Below are 19,475 nucleotides of genomic sequence, written 5' to 3' on the forward strand. Positions count from 1 at the left end.
TCCGCCTTGCCAGTGCCTAACTGGCCGGCTTTATATAGCATACAACTAGTCATTGTTTAGAAGTCTCCCACCCCTTCAATGGGGGAGCATGTATTCTGAAAGGTTCACGGGGAAGCTAATGGTTCCCACCCCGTAAGATACTTGTGGGTTATTGCAGCCTGTTACCCTTGTCAGTCAGGTGAACTCCACTGTAAATTGCAATGACCCCAATTGGCAGGATTGACATTTCTCTTGAGATTCCTTTTTCCTTCTAAGATCCAGAGGAAGACAAGGAGGATGTTCAAGGCATTAACTAGACGGAGAGAGCTTTCTGTTCTTGAGGCAGAGTCCTACCTATTACCCAGGTAGGCCAGCCCACAGAACTCCATGGGCTGGTCAGAGGAGGCTAAATTATGGAGGCCCCCTCTAATTTCAAAGTATATCCTTGAGCTTCAATTTATACCAGCACAAAAGGAGTCTTGCAAATCTCAGGGTTGAATAAGCACATGTAGTGATAGACATGCCCACAGCTTGCAACCCAGTAGGTGACTGTGAATCATGCAGCTAGCTTGTTTCATAATGAATTGAACGTTTTTGGTTTCGGAAGATGTGAGTGTGACAAGGTTTTCAATTATACATTGTATTTTGAAGCTGTGCCTGAGGCATGGATAGTCATGATACGCAAAGAATGGGTTGTAAGGTTGTGTGGAATATATGCATGGATGTGGGGTACATTGGAAGTAACTATTTTGTGACCATCAGTCATCAGACAGGCCTCAATTGACTTAGCCATTCCGTTAAAGTTAACAGACCATTCAGCCGCTGCCATTGTCAAAAGGTGCTTCCCTTGGGCACGCAGAGTGCCTACTCATTTCAGACATTGGTTCTCATGATTATGTGTTATGGCGGCATGAGGAAAAGTGAAATAACTCCCTCATTCTCCCACTGCAGGTCTGACTGTAATAGGGTATTTTGTCAATGCTGCAGGGGTCCCACCATTTATCCTTTCAGATTGTAAAGAATTAGGCAGACTTGTTTCGGTTAAAAAAAGAAGATATCTTTATTAAAACTATTTGCCAAATTAAAAAGAACATGGTAAATCGTAACCACCATTCATCTATCTCACACACACACACATATACAGATGAGAGTATACAAACAAAGGCTGAAGGATATTATGCAGTTTGTGAATAAGATGAAACAAAGGAGTATGCGCTTAGCTGTACCTTTGGCTGGCCTCGATGCAGTGATTTCATGTTCGGCCATTTTGTTCTTGTGGTGATATGATCTGCATACTCGTCTGCCATTGGGCCAGAACGTCGGCTTACCATTGGCCCTGGTCGGTCATGTGCCTCTCGACCGATTGGCCGAGAGGTTGAGTTAACCACGCCTCTATTAACGAGGTATAAACGCTCAGACGCCTGACGATCGTCCCTTTCCACTGTAGACGATCGCAGAGCTGTGTTCTAGTCAATTAAAGCCAGACTTTGGTAAATCGCTCGCCTCGCGTACAATCGATGGTACATCAGTTCTGTTGTCTTCCTGGGTGCATCTTTTATGCAGTAGATTTCCACATTTTATTCGCAAAAGATCTCAATTTTCAGTAAATCTTTGTTCTCAGGCTGGTTGATTTGCAAGTGCAGGCAGTGATTGAGAGAGAGAGAGAGAGAGAGAGAGAAAACACTTCAGCTGTCTGATATATCTCAGCTGCTCACGCTGACGGGATGTGCTGGTCCTGCTGACGGTGTTCCCCCATTGCTAATTGCCTGGCAGCATGGGGTGAATTCAATGGGAAGTCCCATTGACAGCAGCGGGACCATAAGACCCTGCCGATGGCCAATGGCAGGCTGCCCCCCACCGCCAACAAACACGCCACTGAATCTCCCCCGTTGGCTTGATTTCTTTCCTGCTTGGTAAACAGTCCTGCAAGTGGGGCTGGTTTAGCTCACCAGGCTAAATCGCTGGCTTTTAAAGCAGACCAAGCAGGCCAGCAGCACGGTTCGATTCCCGTACCAGCCTCCCCGGACAGGTGCCGGAATGTGGCGACTAGGGGCTTTTCACAGTAATTTTATTGAAGCCTACTCGTGACAATAAGCGATTTTCATTTCATTTTTCAAGTGCCCTGCTGCCTGTATACTTAGGAAAAAATCTATTAGTCTGTGTCTGCTGCAGTCATCATTTTAAAACAGGTAATTGAATTTTGATGGCTCATCCCAGAAACATTTGAAAAGCTTCAGGATAGTGTAAAGCCAACAGAAGTTGGGGTCTTTCATGCTGGTTAGGGGTTTGAGTGTTTTTTCTTTCCATCCCACTTGGTGGAAAATGTGTATTGTTGCTGTCTGGCAGTCTCCATTGTTTTTAAGAGGGTTTCGAGGGTTTCAGGTTTCTCTGAAAAAAAATCCATCCAGAAAAAGAAAAATTAGGAATCATTAAAAACTCACAGTCTAGTAACAAACGCAACTCAAAATCTCATGATATTGTTCAACCCCTGATTGCAGTTTTCATGGAGAAGTACACCTAAAAACAAATTTGCAAGTCATTAGCTCATTGTTGTTTGTAGGACCTGGCTGTGCATAAATTGGTTGCTGCTTTTCCTTCATCACATCAGTGACTATAATTATAGACACTTTGTTGGCAATAAAAGGACTAAAAGAATGCAGGTTTATTAACAGGTGGCACTAGCAGCACTGAATGTCACATGGCACTTATTCTGTTCTGGCTATTCTATAAATTTCAACAATTGGAGAGTGGAGATACATTTCTGATTGTGCTCCTGAAACTGGCTTCATGTTTATTCTCTCCTTTTGCCTCTCTCCAGATGTGACTAAATCTAGTTAGTGGTGTAAGTAGCAACACCATTTCTACTATGGGGCACCCAAGCCAAACTGCAGGATGTGTGCCAATGATTTGTCAACATATTGGATCTTCCCTTTGTCTTTAGTCTTTTGAAATAAGAACCCTATTTACCTTCTTGGTTGCATGTGATCATAAAATTATGATGTATTTTCACTTGGTAAACTCAGTTGTGTTTATGATTCCAGGGTAACTATGACGGTGAACTTCATAAGCATCCACAGCTTGAAGCTGACCTGGCAGCTGTGAGAGAGATCTATGGGTCTAGCGCAGTATCCCTCAGGTAAGCTGTTTGTTTATTCATATAATAGCCCTTCAATGATGAAGAATGGGACTGAATGCCTTATTGAGATATTGTCACGCATATGCATTTGTGGTTTAGTCACAGCAGAACCAGTACTACTCCAGAGGCCAATAATGTGGGCCTTTTTCCCCAATTTATTAACAACTTTGAAACCAAGGAAGAAAAGGAACAGGTAAATCATGCAATAATGAAAGTTAATTCAGAAACCTATTTTGAAGGTAAGCACAAGCAAGGAAATGTTTTTGCTTCCCTCTTGCTGGTATTTTTTGAACAAGATTGAAGAATGCTGACATTTGGTGATATCAGTGTACCTGACATGTTTATTGCTGTATGAGCTGCCTGCAATTTATCATCACACACTACTGAAAGATAAATAAAACAGCTGAATATTGGATTTATTCAGCACTTGCTTCAAAGTGTCAGGATCACTTTTATCTGTGTCAAAATGAATGTTATAAATAGAGAGAACTGGCATGTAGGGGCAGTGCTGATAACTCGGTTCTCTATTACTCTTTTTGTCGCTCTTGTTGTTCCATGTCATCAAGCAAGATGATGCTATGATTCAACATTCACGCTATAAACAATCATAGCTGTTACCAAAAGATATCACAAAAAGTGCTTGTTGAAGTGATTTATGGCATTTATGCTCTCAGCCAAAACCTTGAGCTCTTCACACCTCACTATATCAGGGCAATCCAATCCACAATGCCTCGTTATTTGGTCCGCAAAGGCCAAGTTGTTCACTCACCTGGAGTTCCGTATCAGAAATGGAACATTAAGTTAAACAATAACGCCAAACGCAGAACATTTATTTTTTAATTAACTCAATGAAGGAGTGATCTATAAGTTTTTATTTTTACTAAATTCATTTTCAGGCCTGTAAATTATTGCAGCAAAGCATATTTCTCACATTTTTTTAAAAATTGCAATTCTTAAATGTGGTCCATAAGTCTACATGATGCCCAGCTAAGTGGAGACAGGAAAAATATAGCTTGGTCATCTTTCACCATATTTGCCATATGATTTATGATGTTATACTAATAAATTGCCTGCAAAGTATAATTCAAATATAAAGCTGGAGTAATTTTAAATGTGCGGTGCTTTTTATTCCACACTAGTATTTTTACTCCTTTGGAGATGAAAACAACTCCCCAGTGACAATAACTATGATTATATCCCTAATGTAGTTCTGAAATAATGAATGTCGGCTGTCTTTACTAGCATACCTAAATGTTATTACACAGCTACTGAATAACATGTAAGTGAATTATAATTTTTTTTAAATTCTGCAGTTTGTTATAAAATGTTACTTCAAAAGATTGAACTGTAGAATGATCTACTTTCTGTAAGCATTGTCCCAGGGGAACTTATAATTCTTGCCATTTTACCAGAGAATAAGAGGTTTAGGTACAGAAGTTGGAAGATTTGTAGTTCTATCTAGACTACGTACAAACATCAGAAAATCTATTTGTGAGCTTTAATGATATTTCATAAAGAAAACAACTAAGAAAAACTGATTTTCATGCTAGAAATTTCAATTCTATTTTATTTTAATTTTGGGACAATTGAATTTCATCCTTCCTGAAAAATCACCAAGTGTTTCTGTGCTCTTAACATTTGCCTTTAAGAGATATACAGCTATTGGTACTAGTTTATATCCTGTCTCTATTCACTTATGCATCACCTGCTATCAGTGGTGGCCTGAAACCTGACTCCACTTTCTTGCAAAGGCTGGATTACAGGGTTAGTTCCTGAAGTGGCAGAGCAAACCCCCATGCTTGGCATAATCTGCTGCATCATATTTCCACAACCTTGCCTCTGTACCTTGGGCTTTGTTTTCCTTAATTTGTATCTGTCTGTCATTCATCTTTGGCATAATCTGTCAATAGGCCAAGATGCCTCGGGTGAATCTCTGAACATTTACAGATACTGTTAACATAACTCCTCTGTGGAGCGTTGCAAGTCAGGATTGAATAGAGGAGCCGTGAGAACAGATGAATATACTGGCATTTCGTTGATGTCTTTGAGAATCACTAAGTGAGGATATTTTCCTCAGGGTATTAAATTAGGGACTCTTCTCATTCTCTGGTTTTGAATTGTTTTATGATTGCAACAGCGCTACTAGAATTACTGCCTAAACCAATAATCCTCGACTGGATTGTCCAGAATGTAACATTGTTCATCATCTACTGAACCAGTCATTAGAGAATATAAAGATAAACTACTGCAGATGCTATAAATCTGAAATGAAACAGGCCATTCTGGAAATGCTCAGCAGGTCTGGCATCATCTGTAGAAAGAAAAAAAAAACAAAACTTAATGTTTTGGGTCAACCTCCCCACACCATAACCCCAACACCCCTCCCATCCTTTCCTCATCAGTAGCTACTGGAGACCACGTATCCACCAGCAATATAATTGTGATCTTGCTATAATTTTGGATAACTCACTGGGGTCAGGGTCAATGGTTAATGATGCCAGTTATAACACAAGTTCATTGGTCCGGGTCACTTTAGATAGCGGACAATAAACATGTGAAATAGATTCCCCAGTAAGGGCGATACTAAAGTGAAGCGAGACTTAGATATATATTTACGGCAATGGACGATTGAGAGGTACTGAATTTTCTAATCAGACAGTTGGTCAGAAAAGTATTTTCTTGCCCTTTGCTTTCTTTTGTTGGCAAGTTGTATCACCCTGTAAACAAGAAATCTTTTTGGAAATTTCTTGTACCTTTTCTCACTATTTATTTCTATTAATCAGTCCCTGTACAAACGTGGGTTATGTAAAAAAACAGAGAATACAGCATATCAAACTGGGATATACGGGGCTGGATTCTCCGATTTTGGGGCTATGCCCCGGAGGATCCGTGGCATTTTACATGGGAAAAATCAGCGAGGGGCTAGCAGCCGCACCATGTAAAACGCACGGCCTTCCCGATATAAATGCCTGCAGAATTGCCGGGTCCATGGCCATGCATGCGTACGTCGACGACCTGCTGCGGTCGCGCCTACAACATGGCACCGGCCATGCACGGACCCAACCTGCCGGATGGTGCCCCCTGGACACCACCTCGCCACCCCCCACCAGCCCTCACCGAAGCCCCCCCCCCCGGCCAGCAGCACGGCTCCCACTTGACTTTTGGTGGCGCTGGACACAGTCCACAGCCGCCATGCCGGGTTCCAGACCGCTGAGACCATGAGTCAACCACGCGGTCAGGAACTCGGCCCAACGGGGGTGGAGCATTGGGGAAGGGCCTTCAGGTGACGTCATGAGGCCGTCCCAACAGTGTGCGGCGTGCTCCTCGATTATGCCGTTTTGGAGGGGGCGGAGCATCCGAAAAATGGAATGCACCTCATTCCATCGTAAAAAAGAATTCTACGTCAGCGTCGGGGAATGGACAATCCCGCTCATGGGATTTGAATTCCATCAAATTCTATTTCATTACCGCCATAACCTGAAGCATAACATTACCCATTCTAAGTTGAGAGTTACCTGCTACTACTTTAACATAAGTTTATATCAGACAAATCAAAAGCTTCCATAATGGATGCAAGTTGCTAATGATTTTTATGATAACTGTACATCAAGCTACATTTCTGTTTATATTAAATGTTAATGCAAAAATGTTCATAGGTAATTGCCTGCCTGTATGAAATAGGATTTCCCTTGCATACAAGTGACAGATCACATTTTGGAAAATATTCACCTAAACAATCACCAAGTTTGATTGCAGGTATTTCTGCATGTGGGGATATTGTGGGTGCGATTGAATGGCCTCTCGCACCCGGCTCGGTGAAGCAACAAGGCCATTAAATCTTGCGAGAGGCCTCTCACGGGATTTGAAAAACTCAGAATGCCTTGCGGGATCTTATTGGATCTCGTGAGATGGGATATGGATCTCATCCTTGCTGGATTAGATCCAGATTTACATATTTAATATATCTGCGCACATCTCACCTGAGGCCCAGGAATGAACGCCCACAACTGGGAGACCTCAGCATGGCGCCATTCAGCACTGTTCCATACAAATGTGGACCAGGCATAGCGGCACCTCGGTGGGGAGATGGGGGTGGGGGGGGTGTCTCCAAGGAAATTGGAGGCCCCCGAGTAGTCGGGCTCTGGGCAGGGTGGTATCCTGGCACTCCTGCAAACACCTAGGCACCTGCAGCCTTAAAGAATCCGGTGCCCAGCCCATAAATAGGATGCAAATGAGTCAAGTCAACCTATTTGCATCCTCCCAGCGGCACAGGGCGCGAACCTCGATTTTGCTGCCAGTGAGGACCACAGCATTGGCGATCCCGGTTTTTGGACGATGTTGGAATCTCCGCCGCATCAGGAAATCTGCTACTGGTGCTGGGTGGTGGAGAATATTTGCCTCAGGCCCCACTGATCGGATCAGTCCTTGGTATGTTTTTAACTGTTTAATGGAAGAAAAAATAAATAAGTGCACAGAAGCTTGAACAGAGGCACAAGTTGAAGCAAGAGATATATTTTATGGGGGTGGGGGACATATTCCCTTGAAAAACTTTGGCCGTCCGTATCCTACCCGTGATTCTCTGGGACTGCTAGCCGCAAGCGGGATTCCTGCTGGCCCGTTCAATCGGCATGAGTGCCAAAACGGGATTCTCGCCTGGCATCAAACCAGTAGCATTTGCTTGCCCTCAGTGCCTGTCCCATTCAGAATCATGCCATTTAAACTGATTTCCATGGAATTTAAACACCGGTATTGAGGCTGGATTCTCTGGTGCAGACACGTCCTGCGACTGGGGACCTTTTTGAGAATCTCAATATGGTGTTATACAGGACAATACTGATCGGTATGCACACTGAAATTCCTGGTGCATTGTCAATGATTGTCATCATTGTCAGGGGACGCATTGAAGGAATCCAGCTCCAACATGGCACAAGGCTTTACATAGAACTTGGGGCCCATCTTTTCAAGGATTGTAGTGATGACCAACTCCATGCCAGCAGTCGTGGACTGCCCATGATGCAGCACTTAGTGGATGATACCTCAGCCTCCATACTACAGCATAGGGAGAAGCCATCAAGTATCTCAATTCTGCAGTGATGAGATTCATGCTGGCTACCATGCAGGCTCAGGTTGCTGCTATCATGGCTGTAGATCAGTGCTCAAACAGGCTTGCGGGATCCCCCAGAAATCCAGTGATCTGTGTTCCAACAGATTACTAGCATTGCTGAAGCGTTGTCCCAGGAGAGTGCCAGTGACACGTTGCAGCAAAATCTCCTGTCCTCTCTCCGGATTCAATTCATTGCCTTGAGCCTTCAGTTGACAGAGTCAAATAGTTCACCACTTTAACCTGACAAACAAATTTATAATAAGATACCGAAATAATGATGCAAAGCTGTTTCATTAAACTCATGGAAAACTGAAACCTCCAGTGTGGGTAAAATAGAACTTCATCAGGGTGGCATGAGACAAAACAGGGGTTTAAATCATTCAGCAATGAATTCCCAACCACCAGGACTTATCATAAATCGGAAAATTTATTTCTAAAAATGGCCCACAGGAATGAAAACAGGACTCTACTGATTTTGAAAATAATTGGACGGTCTGACTTTTAAAAGCCTTCAATCTGGTGAAAGATATGCTTCAGAAATGTCAAACACTGTTTATCTTCCTTTACAGATGCTAACTGATCGCTATATATTTCTAACATTGTTCATGTTTATTTGTCTTAATAAACATTTGTCTTTTTTGCCCACCTGATTTTCTTTTCTTTTCTTATTGGCTTCAGCAAGCAACCTTTTGCACACCGAGAATCATAGAATCCGTACAGTGCACAAGGAGGCTATTCGGACCATCGGGTCTGCACCAGCCCTCCGAAAGAGCACCTTACCTAGGTCTATCCCTTCACCCAGTAACCACACCTAACCTTTTGGACACTAAGGGGCAATTTAGCATGGCCAATCCACCTAACCTGTACATTTTTGGACTGTGGGAGGAAACCGGAGCACCCGGACGAAACCCACATAGATATGGGGAGAATGTGCAAACTCCACACAGTGACTTATACCGGAATTGAACCTGGATCCCTGGCTCTGTGAGGCAACAGTGCTAACCACTGTACCACCATGTCATCCTTTGTGCCACCATTCCATCATTTTAAGCACCCACCTCATTGGGTGGAATGTTCCCACAAAATGGCATAGTGTCAGGTTCTGACAGAAACCTGACGTGTTTCTCCCCAGAGATCTTGTGATACTCTGACCAAAAAAAAGCAGGAGGCCATATTTTGTACAGTCATTGAGGGCGTGGCCTAAAGTCACCAGCAAGCCTGACTCCATGAGATCCGGATTTTAAGGGACGTGCCATGTCAAAGTTAAGAACCCCCCCCTCCACTGTCCATCATCGCGAGAAACCTCCCTCTCTCTTCCCCCACCTCCCCCTCCTCCACTGTCCATCATCGCTAGAAATCTCTTTTCCACTCCCCTCAAAACCATGCATCATCTCCGGCACTGCCAGGGTTCCAATGGGCAGTGCCAGGGTTTGCCAAGTCCCTGACCACCCAGGGGGCTACGCTGGTCTCCACACTGCCAAAACTGTCATCTCAACTGCTGGTTAGTAGTAGTGATTCCTGCTCTCAGAACATAACACTGGTGGTGAACGGGACTTAAACATTTCGACCTACAGTTCCAAAAAGAGGTCAGAGACTAGGTAATTCACCAAAACTCCCCAAACCCTGTCCACCACCTCCAAGGCACAGTTCAGGAGTGTAATGTAATACTCTCCATTTGGCTGCATGAATACAGTCCCCCAGACACATTCAAGAAGCTCAACACCATCCAAGACAAAGCAGCTCACTTAATTGTTTCCCCCATCCACCATCTTAAAAATTTGCTCTCTCCACCACCGATGCACAGTGGCTGCAGTGTGCACCATCTACAACAGTATTCTTCAAACTTATTTCCCCAGGACCCACTTCTGGGCAGTCGGCGAACCTTTGCGACACATGCTGACCGACCTTCGCGACACACGCCGACTGATGTGCGGGGCACACACCATGTTCGCTTACCTTTTAATGCGAAAGTGGAGTCTGCTTTGTCCTCATTATCTCACTTGAATCTGGTTCAAAGAAGGGAGGGAAATGCACAAATGATGTGCAGACTTCAGCCAGTTTGTTTGTGCTGTCTTCATCTATTTGAAAATTGAAAATCCAACCTCAAATATAGTCATCGTGAAAGGCATAGCAATGAAATGCGTTTAATAACTGACTCTGGGGTCTCAACCTTAAAAGGAATTTTTGATCCACCAATTCTCTTTCAAACTCTGAAGCTTCTCTGATTTGCCAGTACTTCCCTGCACATAATACACATGGGCTTTGCCTCCTTATTTGCATCGTCACAGTTGCCCAAACCACACCTCAAGAAATTATTCTTATACTTCGGTGCTCTGAGTTAAGTTTCTTTTTTCAAAATCGTTAACATGAGACCCTGGAGTTCTTAGCACTGTCACTGCTCCGTAATGCCCTGGACTCTCCTGTGCAGCTCTCTCCAGCATATTCTGTTGTAAGGTCCTATCCAATAGGTAAACTGCAGATTTAAGTCTCTGGCCGTCTCGTGCTGTAAAAAAAAGAATTAATCTTCACAGTTAATTTGCCTTGCTTGCCAGCAGCTGCAAAATCGAAGCAAGTCTGCTGTCTGCTTTGGCGCCAAAAGCACATCCCTGGACAGCGCTTCATGCCAATTCTATGTGCAGGGCACATGACCTACTCTCTGCTGCCACTTCTGGCCGGCAAACACCATGCAGCCTCATCCGTATCTCCATTTAAAAGGTGGCAGCGGCCTTAATTCTCCATGTAAAAGCCAGCAGTGGCTTTTCAGCACTTCTGCCGTGTTTGGGACCACCGCGGGAAAAGCGGGACTGATTGCCCTGCGACTTTCCCGATCCCTGCCCTTGGTCGCGAGTCTGAGTTTGAAAATCTCTGATGTACAAAATACCCTTCAGCAATTCACCAGGGCTTCTTTGGCAGCACCTTCAAAAACTACATCCTTTATAAGCAAGAGCAGCGGAAACATGGGATCACCGCCATCTGCAAGTTTCCTCACGATGCCACACTTAATCCCAATTTGGAAATATATCACCGTTCCTCCACTTCACTGGATCAAACTTCTGCAACTCCCTTCCTAACAGCACTGGGTACCACCCACACCAGATCAACTGCAGTGGTTCAAGGAGTCAGTTCATCACCACCTTGAGTAGTTAGCGATCAGTAATAAATGCTGGCGTAGCCAGTGACCCTCACATCCCTGAATTATTTTTTTTTAATGTTCATGGGAGGAATTTGAAGGGTCGACAGGGCTGGGTGTACCATTGTCATTTCTGGTGCCTAGTGAATACAGCTGACCTGTCCAATTTAGTTGCTTACTGACCTTTCCATAGAGGTTTGGTACAACTGAATGACTTGCCAGCCAATTATTTCAATCACATTTTGTGGGTATGAAATTACAAACTTCATAAGCAACCCACAATACCTTCCCTGAAGGACATCATTGCACCAGATGAGTTTTTATGACAGTCTGATAGTTTCACGGTTCAGCAGATTATAATTCCAGATTTATTAATTACATTTTAATTCCACCAGCTTCCACAGAGGGATTTGAACTCCTGCTAACCCAGGCCTCTGGTCCAGAAATATTACCACTCCACTAATGACCTCTTATTGTGTTGAGCTTCTTAAGTGTTGTTGGAGCTGCACTAATCCAGACAGGTGAAGAGGATTTCACTCCTGTCTTGTGCCTTGTGCCTTGTAGATGGTGGACAGACTAAGGAGAGTCAGGATGTGTGTCGCTCAGTGCACAATTCCCAGCCTCTGACCTGCTCGTAGCTCCAGGATTTATATGGTTAGTCTAGTTCTGTTTCTGGTCAATGGTATTCCCCAGGATTTTAATGGTGAGGGTTCATCGATAGTAATACCATTGAATGTCAAGTGGAGATGGTTAGATTCTCTTTTGATGGAAATGGTCATTGCACATGTGACCTTGCTATCTTGGTGCCTGTCTCCCTAAGCTCCTGTTTCTGGAATCTAGCGTCATTACTGAGAGTAGTTTCCTATGCTAGCTGGGCCTGCAATCATGTCACTGTTAGCAGATGCCCCTATTGTAAAGAGTGAGAGAGAGAGACACCAAGATAGTCATATCTCTGTTTAATGACCTCCTCGCACACTTGAGCAGACTCATTGCGTGCGATCTCCGTTTCTGATGTGTTGACACTGACGCAGGATTTTCTCAGCCCGGAGCCGAGCCGAAGAATCCCCGTGATCGGCGCGAATCCTGCCACGCCACCCCGCCGCCGACACGTGATTCTCCGCAGAGCAGAGAATCGGCACCATTGGCACCAGCGTGGTTGGCGCAGCGCCGGTCGCGGGCTGCTCTTCACGGCTGGCCCGCCGATTCTCGGCCCGGGGTGGACCAAGTGGCCGTTGTGAAAACACCAAGTCTCACCGCCGCTATCAACACCTGCTCTCAGCCGGCGGGACCTCAGCGTGGAAGGGCCAGGGGGGGCGGCTTGTTGTGGGCAGGGGCAGGGGTCCAAACCCGGGGGGAGCCTCCGATGTGGCCTGGCCCGCGATCGGGGCCCAACGATTGGGGGCCCGGCCTCTCTGGCTGGGGGCCTCCTTTCCTACGTGCTGGGCCCCTGTAGTCCTACACCATGTTGCGTCGGGGCCGGCACCACTGCACATGCACGGATCCGGCGGCGCCCAGTTCGTGCCGGGATCAGCAGCTGGAGCGGCGTTAACCACTCCAGTGTCGTGCTGACCCCTTGTAGGGGCCAGAATTAGTCATGGGGTTGGCCTGTTCTCGCCGTCGTAAAATGCGACGCCGTTTACGATGGCATAGACATTCTGCCATGGGATTAGATAATCCCACCCAGGATTCGTGGACTTGCACGACAGCAAAACTGCATCCAATCAGAATCGATTCAACAACTGTGGAGAGGCTAGCAGCGGCGCCACGTGGAACACAATCGATTCCAATAAGAAACGGTGCAGGGTTTGCTGGGTCCATGATTGACACTCGGGAGGCTGACAAGCTGCAACCACATATACACAGTACACTCCCCACACACACTCATACCAGCCAACAAGATGAGCGCACCCACATAGCTGATGGGTCAGCTGGAGGGACACCTATACGACAAGTGACCCTAAGTTCAGAATGGGCAGCTGCATGGCAGCATTGCAGGCTGCGGCAATGGTATTCTGTGCCCGTCCAACCTGACGCCACAGCCCACCTCCTGGCCACACTCCGCTACTCCCACCGGCCCTGGCAGAAGCCCCCCTATGCCAGCAGCACAACTGTCAGCAAACTATGACAATGTTGGATACTTTCCGTACCCCCTCTCTCTACCCCTCAGCAGCCACAAAGTCTGTTTCACGATTTTTAAAAGCACAAGTGAACTGTGCCATCGAGAACTCGGCCCATTGGAGGTGGAGCATCATGGAACCCCAGAGAATACCGGGGTGGGCCCACTAATAACATGCAAACGGTATTTACTGTATGTGCATTCAGGACCGCATTGACGTCGCTGTTGAGGTGACAGGGAATTACGATTTGGTACGACAGACTGGTACTGTCACACGGGATCAGAGGTGAGCTGGCAAGATGGATACAGAACTGGCTAGGTCATCGAACAGTGAGAAGTCTTACAACACCAGGTTAAAGTCCAACAGGTTTGTTTCGAACACGAGCTTTTGGAGCACTGCTCCTTCCGCAGGATACCACTTCATTCACCTGAGGAAGGAGCAGTGCTCCGAAAGCTAGTGTTTGAAACAAACCTGTTGTACTTTAACCTGGTGTTGTAAGACTTCTCACTGTGCTCACCCCAGTCCAACGCTGGCATCTCCACATCATAGGGCATAAAAGGCAGAGAGTTGCAATGGAAGGGTGCTTTGCTGATTGGAGGGCTATGACTAGTTGTGTTCTGCAGGGATCAGTGATGGGACCTTTGCTGTTTGTAGTATATATAAATGATTTGGAGGAAAATGTAACTGGTCTGATTAGTAAGTTTGCAGACGACACAAAGGTTGGTGGAATTGTAGATAGCGATGAGGACTGTCAGAGGATGCAGCAGGATTTAGTTTGTTTGGAGACTTGGACGGAGAGATGGAGTTTAATCCGGACAAATGCGAGGTAATGTATTTTGGAAGGTCTAATGCAGGTAGGGAATATTCAGTGAATGGTAGAACCTTCAAGAGTATTGACAGTCAGAGAGATCTTGGTGAAGGTCACTGAAAGGGGCAACACAGGTGGAGAAGGTAGTCAAGCAGGCATACGGCATGCTTGCCTTCATTGGCCAGGGCATTGAGTATTAAAATTGGCAAGTCATGTTGCAGCTGTATAGAACCTTAATTAGGCCACACTTGGAGAATATAGTGTTCAATTCTGGTCGCCACACTACCAAAAGGATGTGAAGGCTTTAGAGAGGTTGCAGAAGAGATTTACCAGGATGTTGCCTGGTATGGAGGCCATTAGCTTTGAGGAGAGGTTGAATAAACTTGGTTTGTTCTCACTGGAACGACGGAGGTTGAAGGGCGACCTGATCGAGGTCTACAAAATTATGAGGGGCATAAACAGAGTGGATAGTCAGAGGCTTTTTACCAGGGTAGAGGGGTCAATTACTAGGGGGCATAGGTTTAAGGTGCGAGAGGGAAGGTTTAGAGGAGATGTACGAGGCAAGTGTTTTTACACAGAGGGTAGTGGGTTCCTGGAACTCGCTGCCGAAGGAGGTGGTTGAAGCAGGGACGATAGTGACATTTAAGGGGCACCTTGACAAATACATGAATAGGATGGGAATAGAGAGATACGGACCCTGGCAGTGCAGAAGATTTTAGTTTAGTCGGGCAGCATGGTCGGCTCAGGCTTGGAGGGCTGAAGGGCCTGTTCCCTGTGCTGTACTTTTCTTTGTTCTTTGTTTGGTGTCAAACTGGCACCAGCTGCGATTTTGGCGTCGGACCCTATTCTCCGCCCAATTGCGTTTCCCGATTTCGGCATCAGCCAACGGAGAAGCCCGCCTGTAATGTATGACCAAAACACAATATTCATTCATTTATTTACTGAGATGTCAGCTGATTCAGCGAAATGCTTGTTCATTCTGTCGGTGGCAGTGCCATCTCAGGACCAAGAGGTTTTGACTGGAATTCCACAGGGGGACTAAACCCCCTTCTGCGGCTATTTTGTGCTGCAGCAGTAGAATATTTTAAGGATGTGTTTACTTCGAACTCGACTTATGAGGTCCAATTCATAGGCAAATAACTGCAGAAATAATGTTTGTGGATACGTGTAGGATGCAATAAAAGCTGCAGAATACTGCGATCAATGTCATCAAATTATCAAGGGTTCAGGTATTGCTCAAGTGAAGGCCTTGCAATTTAGAAGAAGTTAAACCACAAGATTGGATTACTGTGTTTTGCTTACAGTTTTTGATCAGCGTTTAAATCAGTTTTGATGCCACTGATGACTGATTCTGTGGGGAAAATCTTAACAGCAAAAAATAAATGGATTTGGGTCAGGTGGGATGTGATCATTTAAAAAAGATTTACCTCCAACCTGCCCACTTGCTGTTTTACTGGAGGTGGGATGGAGGGAGGGCAACCAACTTGCTCCCAGGAAATAGATTGGTCAATTAAATATAATTAGATTGCATGATTTTATCGATCATCCAGGTTTAACCTTGGCTGGCCAGCTTTTCTGGGAAGCACAGCAGCGAAGGAGGAAAGTGCCTTTCCAGCACAAGGAGTCGGGGTGCTTTCTACAAGCCACAAAAGAAAACCTGCATTTTCCCCACCCGTGCCACCTCCCACAACCCTGCGCTTGAAATCTTGGACACTGACAAGATAACATACCCACTTTCCAAAATCCGCAACCCTATTCCAGGATTATCCCTGCCGTAAATCTTTGGAACCCCAACTCCACATTATCGCTGTCCTAGATGCAGGCTTCCTACCTGCCTCTGGGCAATGGCCTCCTCTGAATGTTTTTCACCGAACAAGGTAAACCAGAAAGGTCATGCAACTTTCAACTAGACACTGGAAACAACAAAGACACACCCATCCCAATCATTCCTGCAAAGTCCTCCTTACTAAGATTGGGGACTAATTGCAGACTGTAAAGCAACAGCCTGATATAGTCATACTCACCTTTCAGCCAATGTCCCTGACTCCTCTGTCAACATTTGCAAGAATGTCCTGTTCCACCAGCAGGACAAACCCACCAAGAGTGGTGGCATAGTGAGGTACAGTTGGGAGGCTGCAACCTGGGAGTCCTCAACAATGGTTATGAACCTCATAGAAGTTTCATGGTATCAGGTAGAGGCTGGGTTGTTAAGTATGTTCAAGGCTGAGATAAAACGATTTTTAATCAGTTGGGAACCAAGGGTTATCTGGATAAAGCAGGACAATGGATTTGAGGATTATCACATCAGATCAGTCACAATCTCATTGAATGGAGCAGACTCGTTGGGCCAAACGGCCTACTTCTGCTCCTATGTCTTGGTCTTGGATGATCAAACATGGGCAGGGGAACCTCCTGCTCTTTGCCATCTACTGTTTCCCTTCAGCTGAATAATCAGTACTGCTCAATGTTGAATATTGTTTGGACACGATTCAGCAGACTCAAGTTAAAATCCGCTGAACGATGCGTTGTAGTGGAGTCTTTCTCGCCGGCGGCTGAGCCGGAAACATTCTGCTATCCAATGGCACATTCCCATTTTTTTTTAGCCTCGTGAAATTTCTCCCGGCCGAGGCCGCATTGGAGGGATTTCCTGCTGGCGTGTTGCAGATCGGGGCGCCATTTTGACCGACAGCCCCGATTTCACCTCTTCCCACCCCCCCCCCCCCCCCCCAACTTTCAGGCCGCTCCACAATTTTGACACCCTTCACAACCTCCCAACATTTCGGAAAGCCCCTGGGGACCCCCCCCCCCCCCCCCCCCCCCCCCGCCGCCGCCGCCCCCCTACCCTGGCAAGGCTCTCCCGGGCCCGACACCTGGCAGTGCCAAGGTTGTACCCTGCCACTGCCAGGTGCCGGGGGAGTATCAGTGTGTCATCCTGCCCTGGCCACCCGGGGGTCTCCCAATGGTTTATGAGACCCCGCCTCTCCCAGGTGTTGTGACGCCTGTTCCATAGTAAACGGCGACCTGGCATGGTCTCCCAGGTGTGGCCAAGGAATCCCGAGCTTTGGGTTAATCCAGCATCGGGGTAATTAAATGAGCCCCTACGGTTCATTTAAATATTCTGATCTGGATCTCGTCCAGCAAGGACGAGAACTGGATTGTGCCGGGTGGAGAGATTCGGGTGATTCTCACGAGGTCTTGTTTCAAGTGTGGAGCCCGATTTGGGGCTCGCGCCTGATTCACTTGTTGCATCCGGATCTGCGCTGGTCGCAAGGGGGTCACTGAATTGCGCCTGCAATATTTAATTAAATCATCTAATTAACATATACCACAGTTAAAATTCTTGCATCTGGCACAAACGTGTGGTATCATAATTCAAAGGTGCATTGCATTTATAAGCAAAAATGTTGCAAGTGAAATAATGACTATTTGGAAATCTTGAAACAGATTGTTACACAGCAGGCCACTTTTCACACATAAGGTGAAAAGAACAAATAATAACATGATAAATTAATTTTGGTTCAAATATATAATTGACTAAATGAAACCCAATCAAAAATCATTTTTTTGGTATATATAGGGCGGGATTCTCCGACCCTGCGCCGGGTTGAAGAATCGCGAATCGCACCACAATGCCGGCACGCGATTCTCCGCTCCGCAGCCTGCACGCCGATTCTCCGGCCCGGATGGGCCGAGCTGCCATAAGACAAGAGCCGAGTCACGCCGGCGCCGTTCAAACCTCCTCTGGGCCAGCGGGACATCAGCATGTAAGGGTCGGCTGGCGGCCTGGCCCGTGATTGGGGCCCACCGATTGGCGGGCCAGCCTCTGTGGCTGGGGCCTCCTTTCTTATGCACCGGCTCCTGTAGTCCTGTGTCATGTTGTGTCGGGGCTGGCGCGTTGAAGGAGGTCATTCCGCATGCGCGCGTTGGCACCGGTGTCACTGTGCATGTCCTCGGTGGCGCTGGTGCAACTGTGCATGCATGGATCCCGCGGTGCACAGTTCGCACCGAGATCAGCAGCTGATGCGGTGCGAACCACTCCAGCACCATGCTGGCCCCCTGTACGTGCCAGAATTAGTCGTGGGAGCGGCCGTTCACACTGTCGTAAAACGCAATGCCGTTTACTACGGCGTGGACCCTCTGCCGCAGAATGGGAGAATCCAGCCCATGTTCTTTGAGTTATTGTTTGTATAAACTCATGGACCTAGAAATTTGATCTTGCAGCACCCAAGCAGATGTAATTAAAATTTCTCCTTGAGCTCAACATTTACAATAGTATTTCAATGAAATTTACTTGGCCCCAAGTCAACATTTTCACTCAGGCTTCGATATTTTATTGCTTTATGGTACATGCGATGATGGAGCATTTACTGAGTTGAGTGACTCACTCAACCTAGTGGAGGATTGTATTCTGTTGTTTGATTTAGGAAATATAATTCATTTCTTGAAAAGATCAGGGCCAACTGAGCTGGTATAAATGGCTGAGCAGCTGAATGCTGAGGAAAATGGACACAAAGAATATCTAACGAAGAAGAAACTTCCTGACAGCAGAAAGTCTTCAAACTATGTTTTTAAAAAAGGTCTCTGGAGTCAGCATTTCTTCTTTATCATGCTCCTTGAGGAGACAGCTGAAAAGGCAATTACCACAGCGTGGAGAGTATATAGAAGGTCCATTTAGAGACACCTACTGTCAGATTATTAGAGCCTCAGCACTGGAGATGTACTTGAGAAACTGTTCTCCATTGCAAATGTAGTACCTTTGGTTGCCATTTTACCATTGCTATTCCATCAATGCAAAATTCTTTCTAAGGTGCTTGGATTGTAGGGTAGCAATGTAACTTAGGCATTGAGTATTGATGTGAGCCCTGTGTGTTTAAGGCAAGGGTTAAGAGCACCCCTGTAATAAGCATGGTTATCTCTAATACGCATGCTTACCCAGCTTTGACTTGATACTAGGGCTAGTCTAACTCCATCAATGCAAAACAATGCTTAAAATCTATTGGAACTACCAACATACTTTCTCAAATTTGTGTAGCTTTTTTTATTCAATAGTAAGCACCAGACATGATATTCTCACCTCTTCTCTCGATTCATAGGATTAAAAATTAGCTATCCAGTAAGCACAATTCAACATAAACATTTAACCATCCCTATGCAAATAAATTTTAGCACTGAGACCAATGGATTCAACAATAAAGGGCAGG

The 19,475-nt window shown here is 45.8% G+C and overlaps 1 protein-coding gene across 1 annotated transcript in view; it reads left to right on the plus strand.

Annotated features, from left to right (window-relative positions):
- parp8 (poly (ADP-ribose) polymerase family, member 8) overlaps nt 1–19,475 on the plus strand; it is a 531,112-nt gene that overhangs the window by 279,903 nt on the left and 231,734 nt on the right. The window contains 1 exon segment of the mRNA XM_038790867.1: nt 3,021–3,115. Within this exon segment, the coding sequence (XP_038646795.1) occupies nt 3,021–3,115 (95 nt within the window).

Source organism: Scyliorhinus canicula, chromosome 3 (genome assembly GCF_902713615.1).
Source record: "Scyliorhinus canicula chromosome 3, sScyCan1.1, whole genome shotgun sequence".
NCBI lineage: Eukaryota > Metazoa > Chordata > Chondrichthyes > Carcharhiniformes > Scyliorhinidae > Scyliorhinus > Scyliorhinus canicula.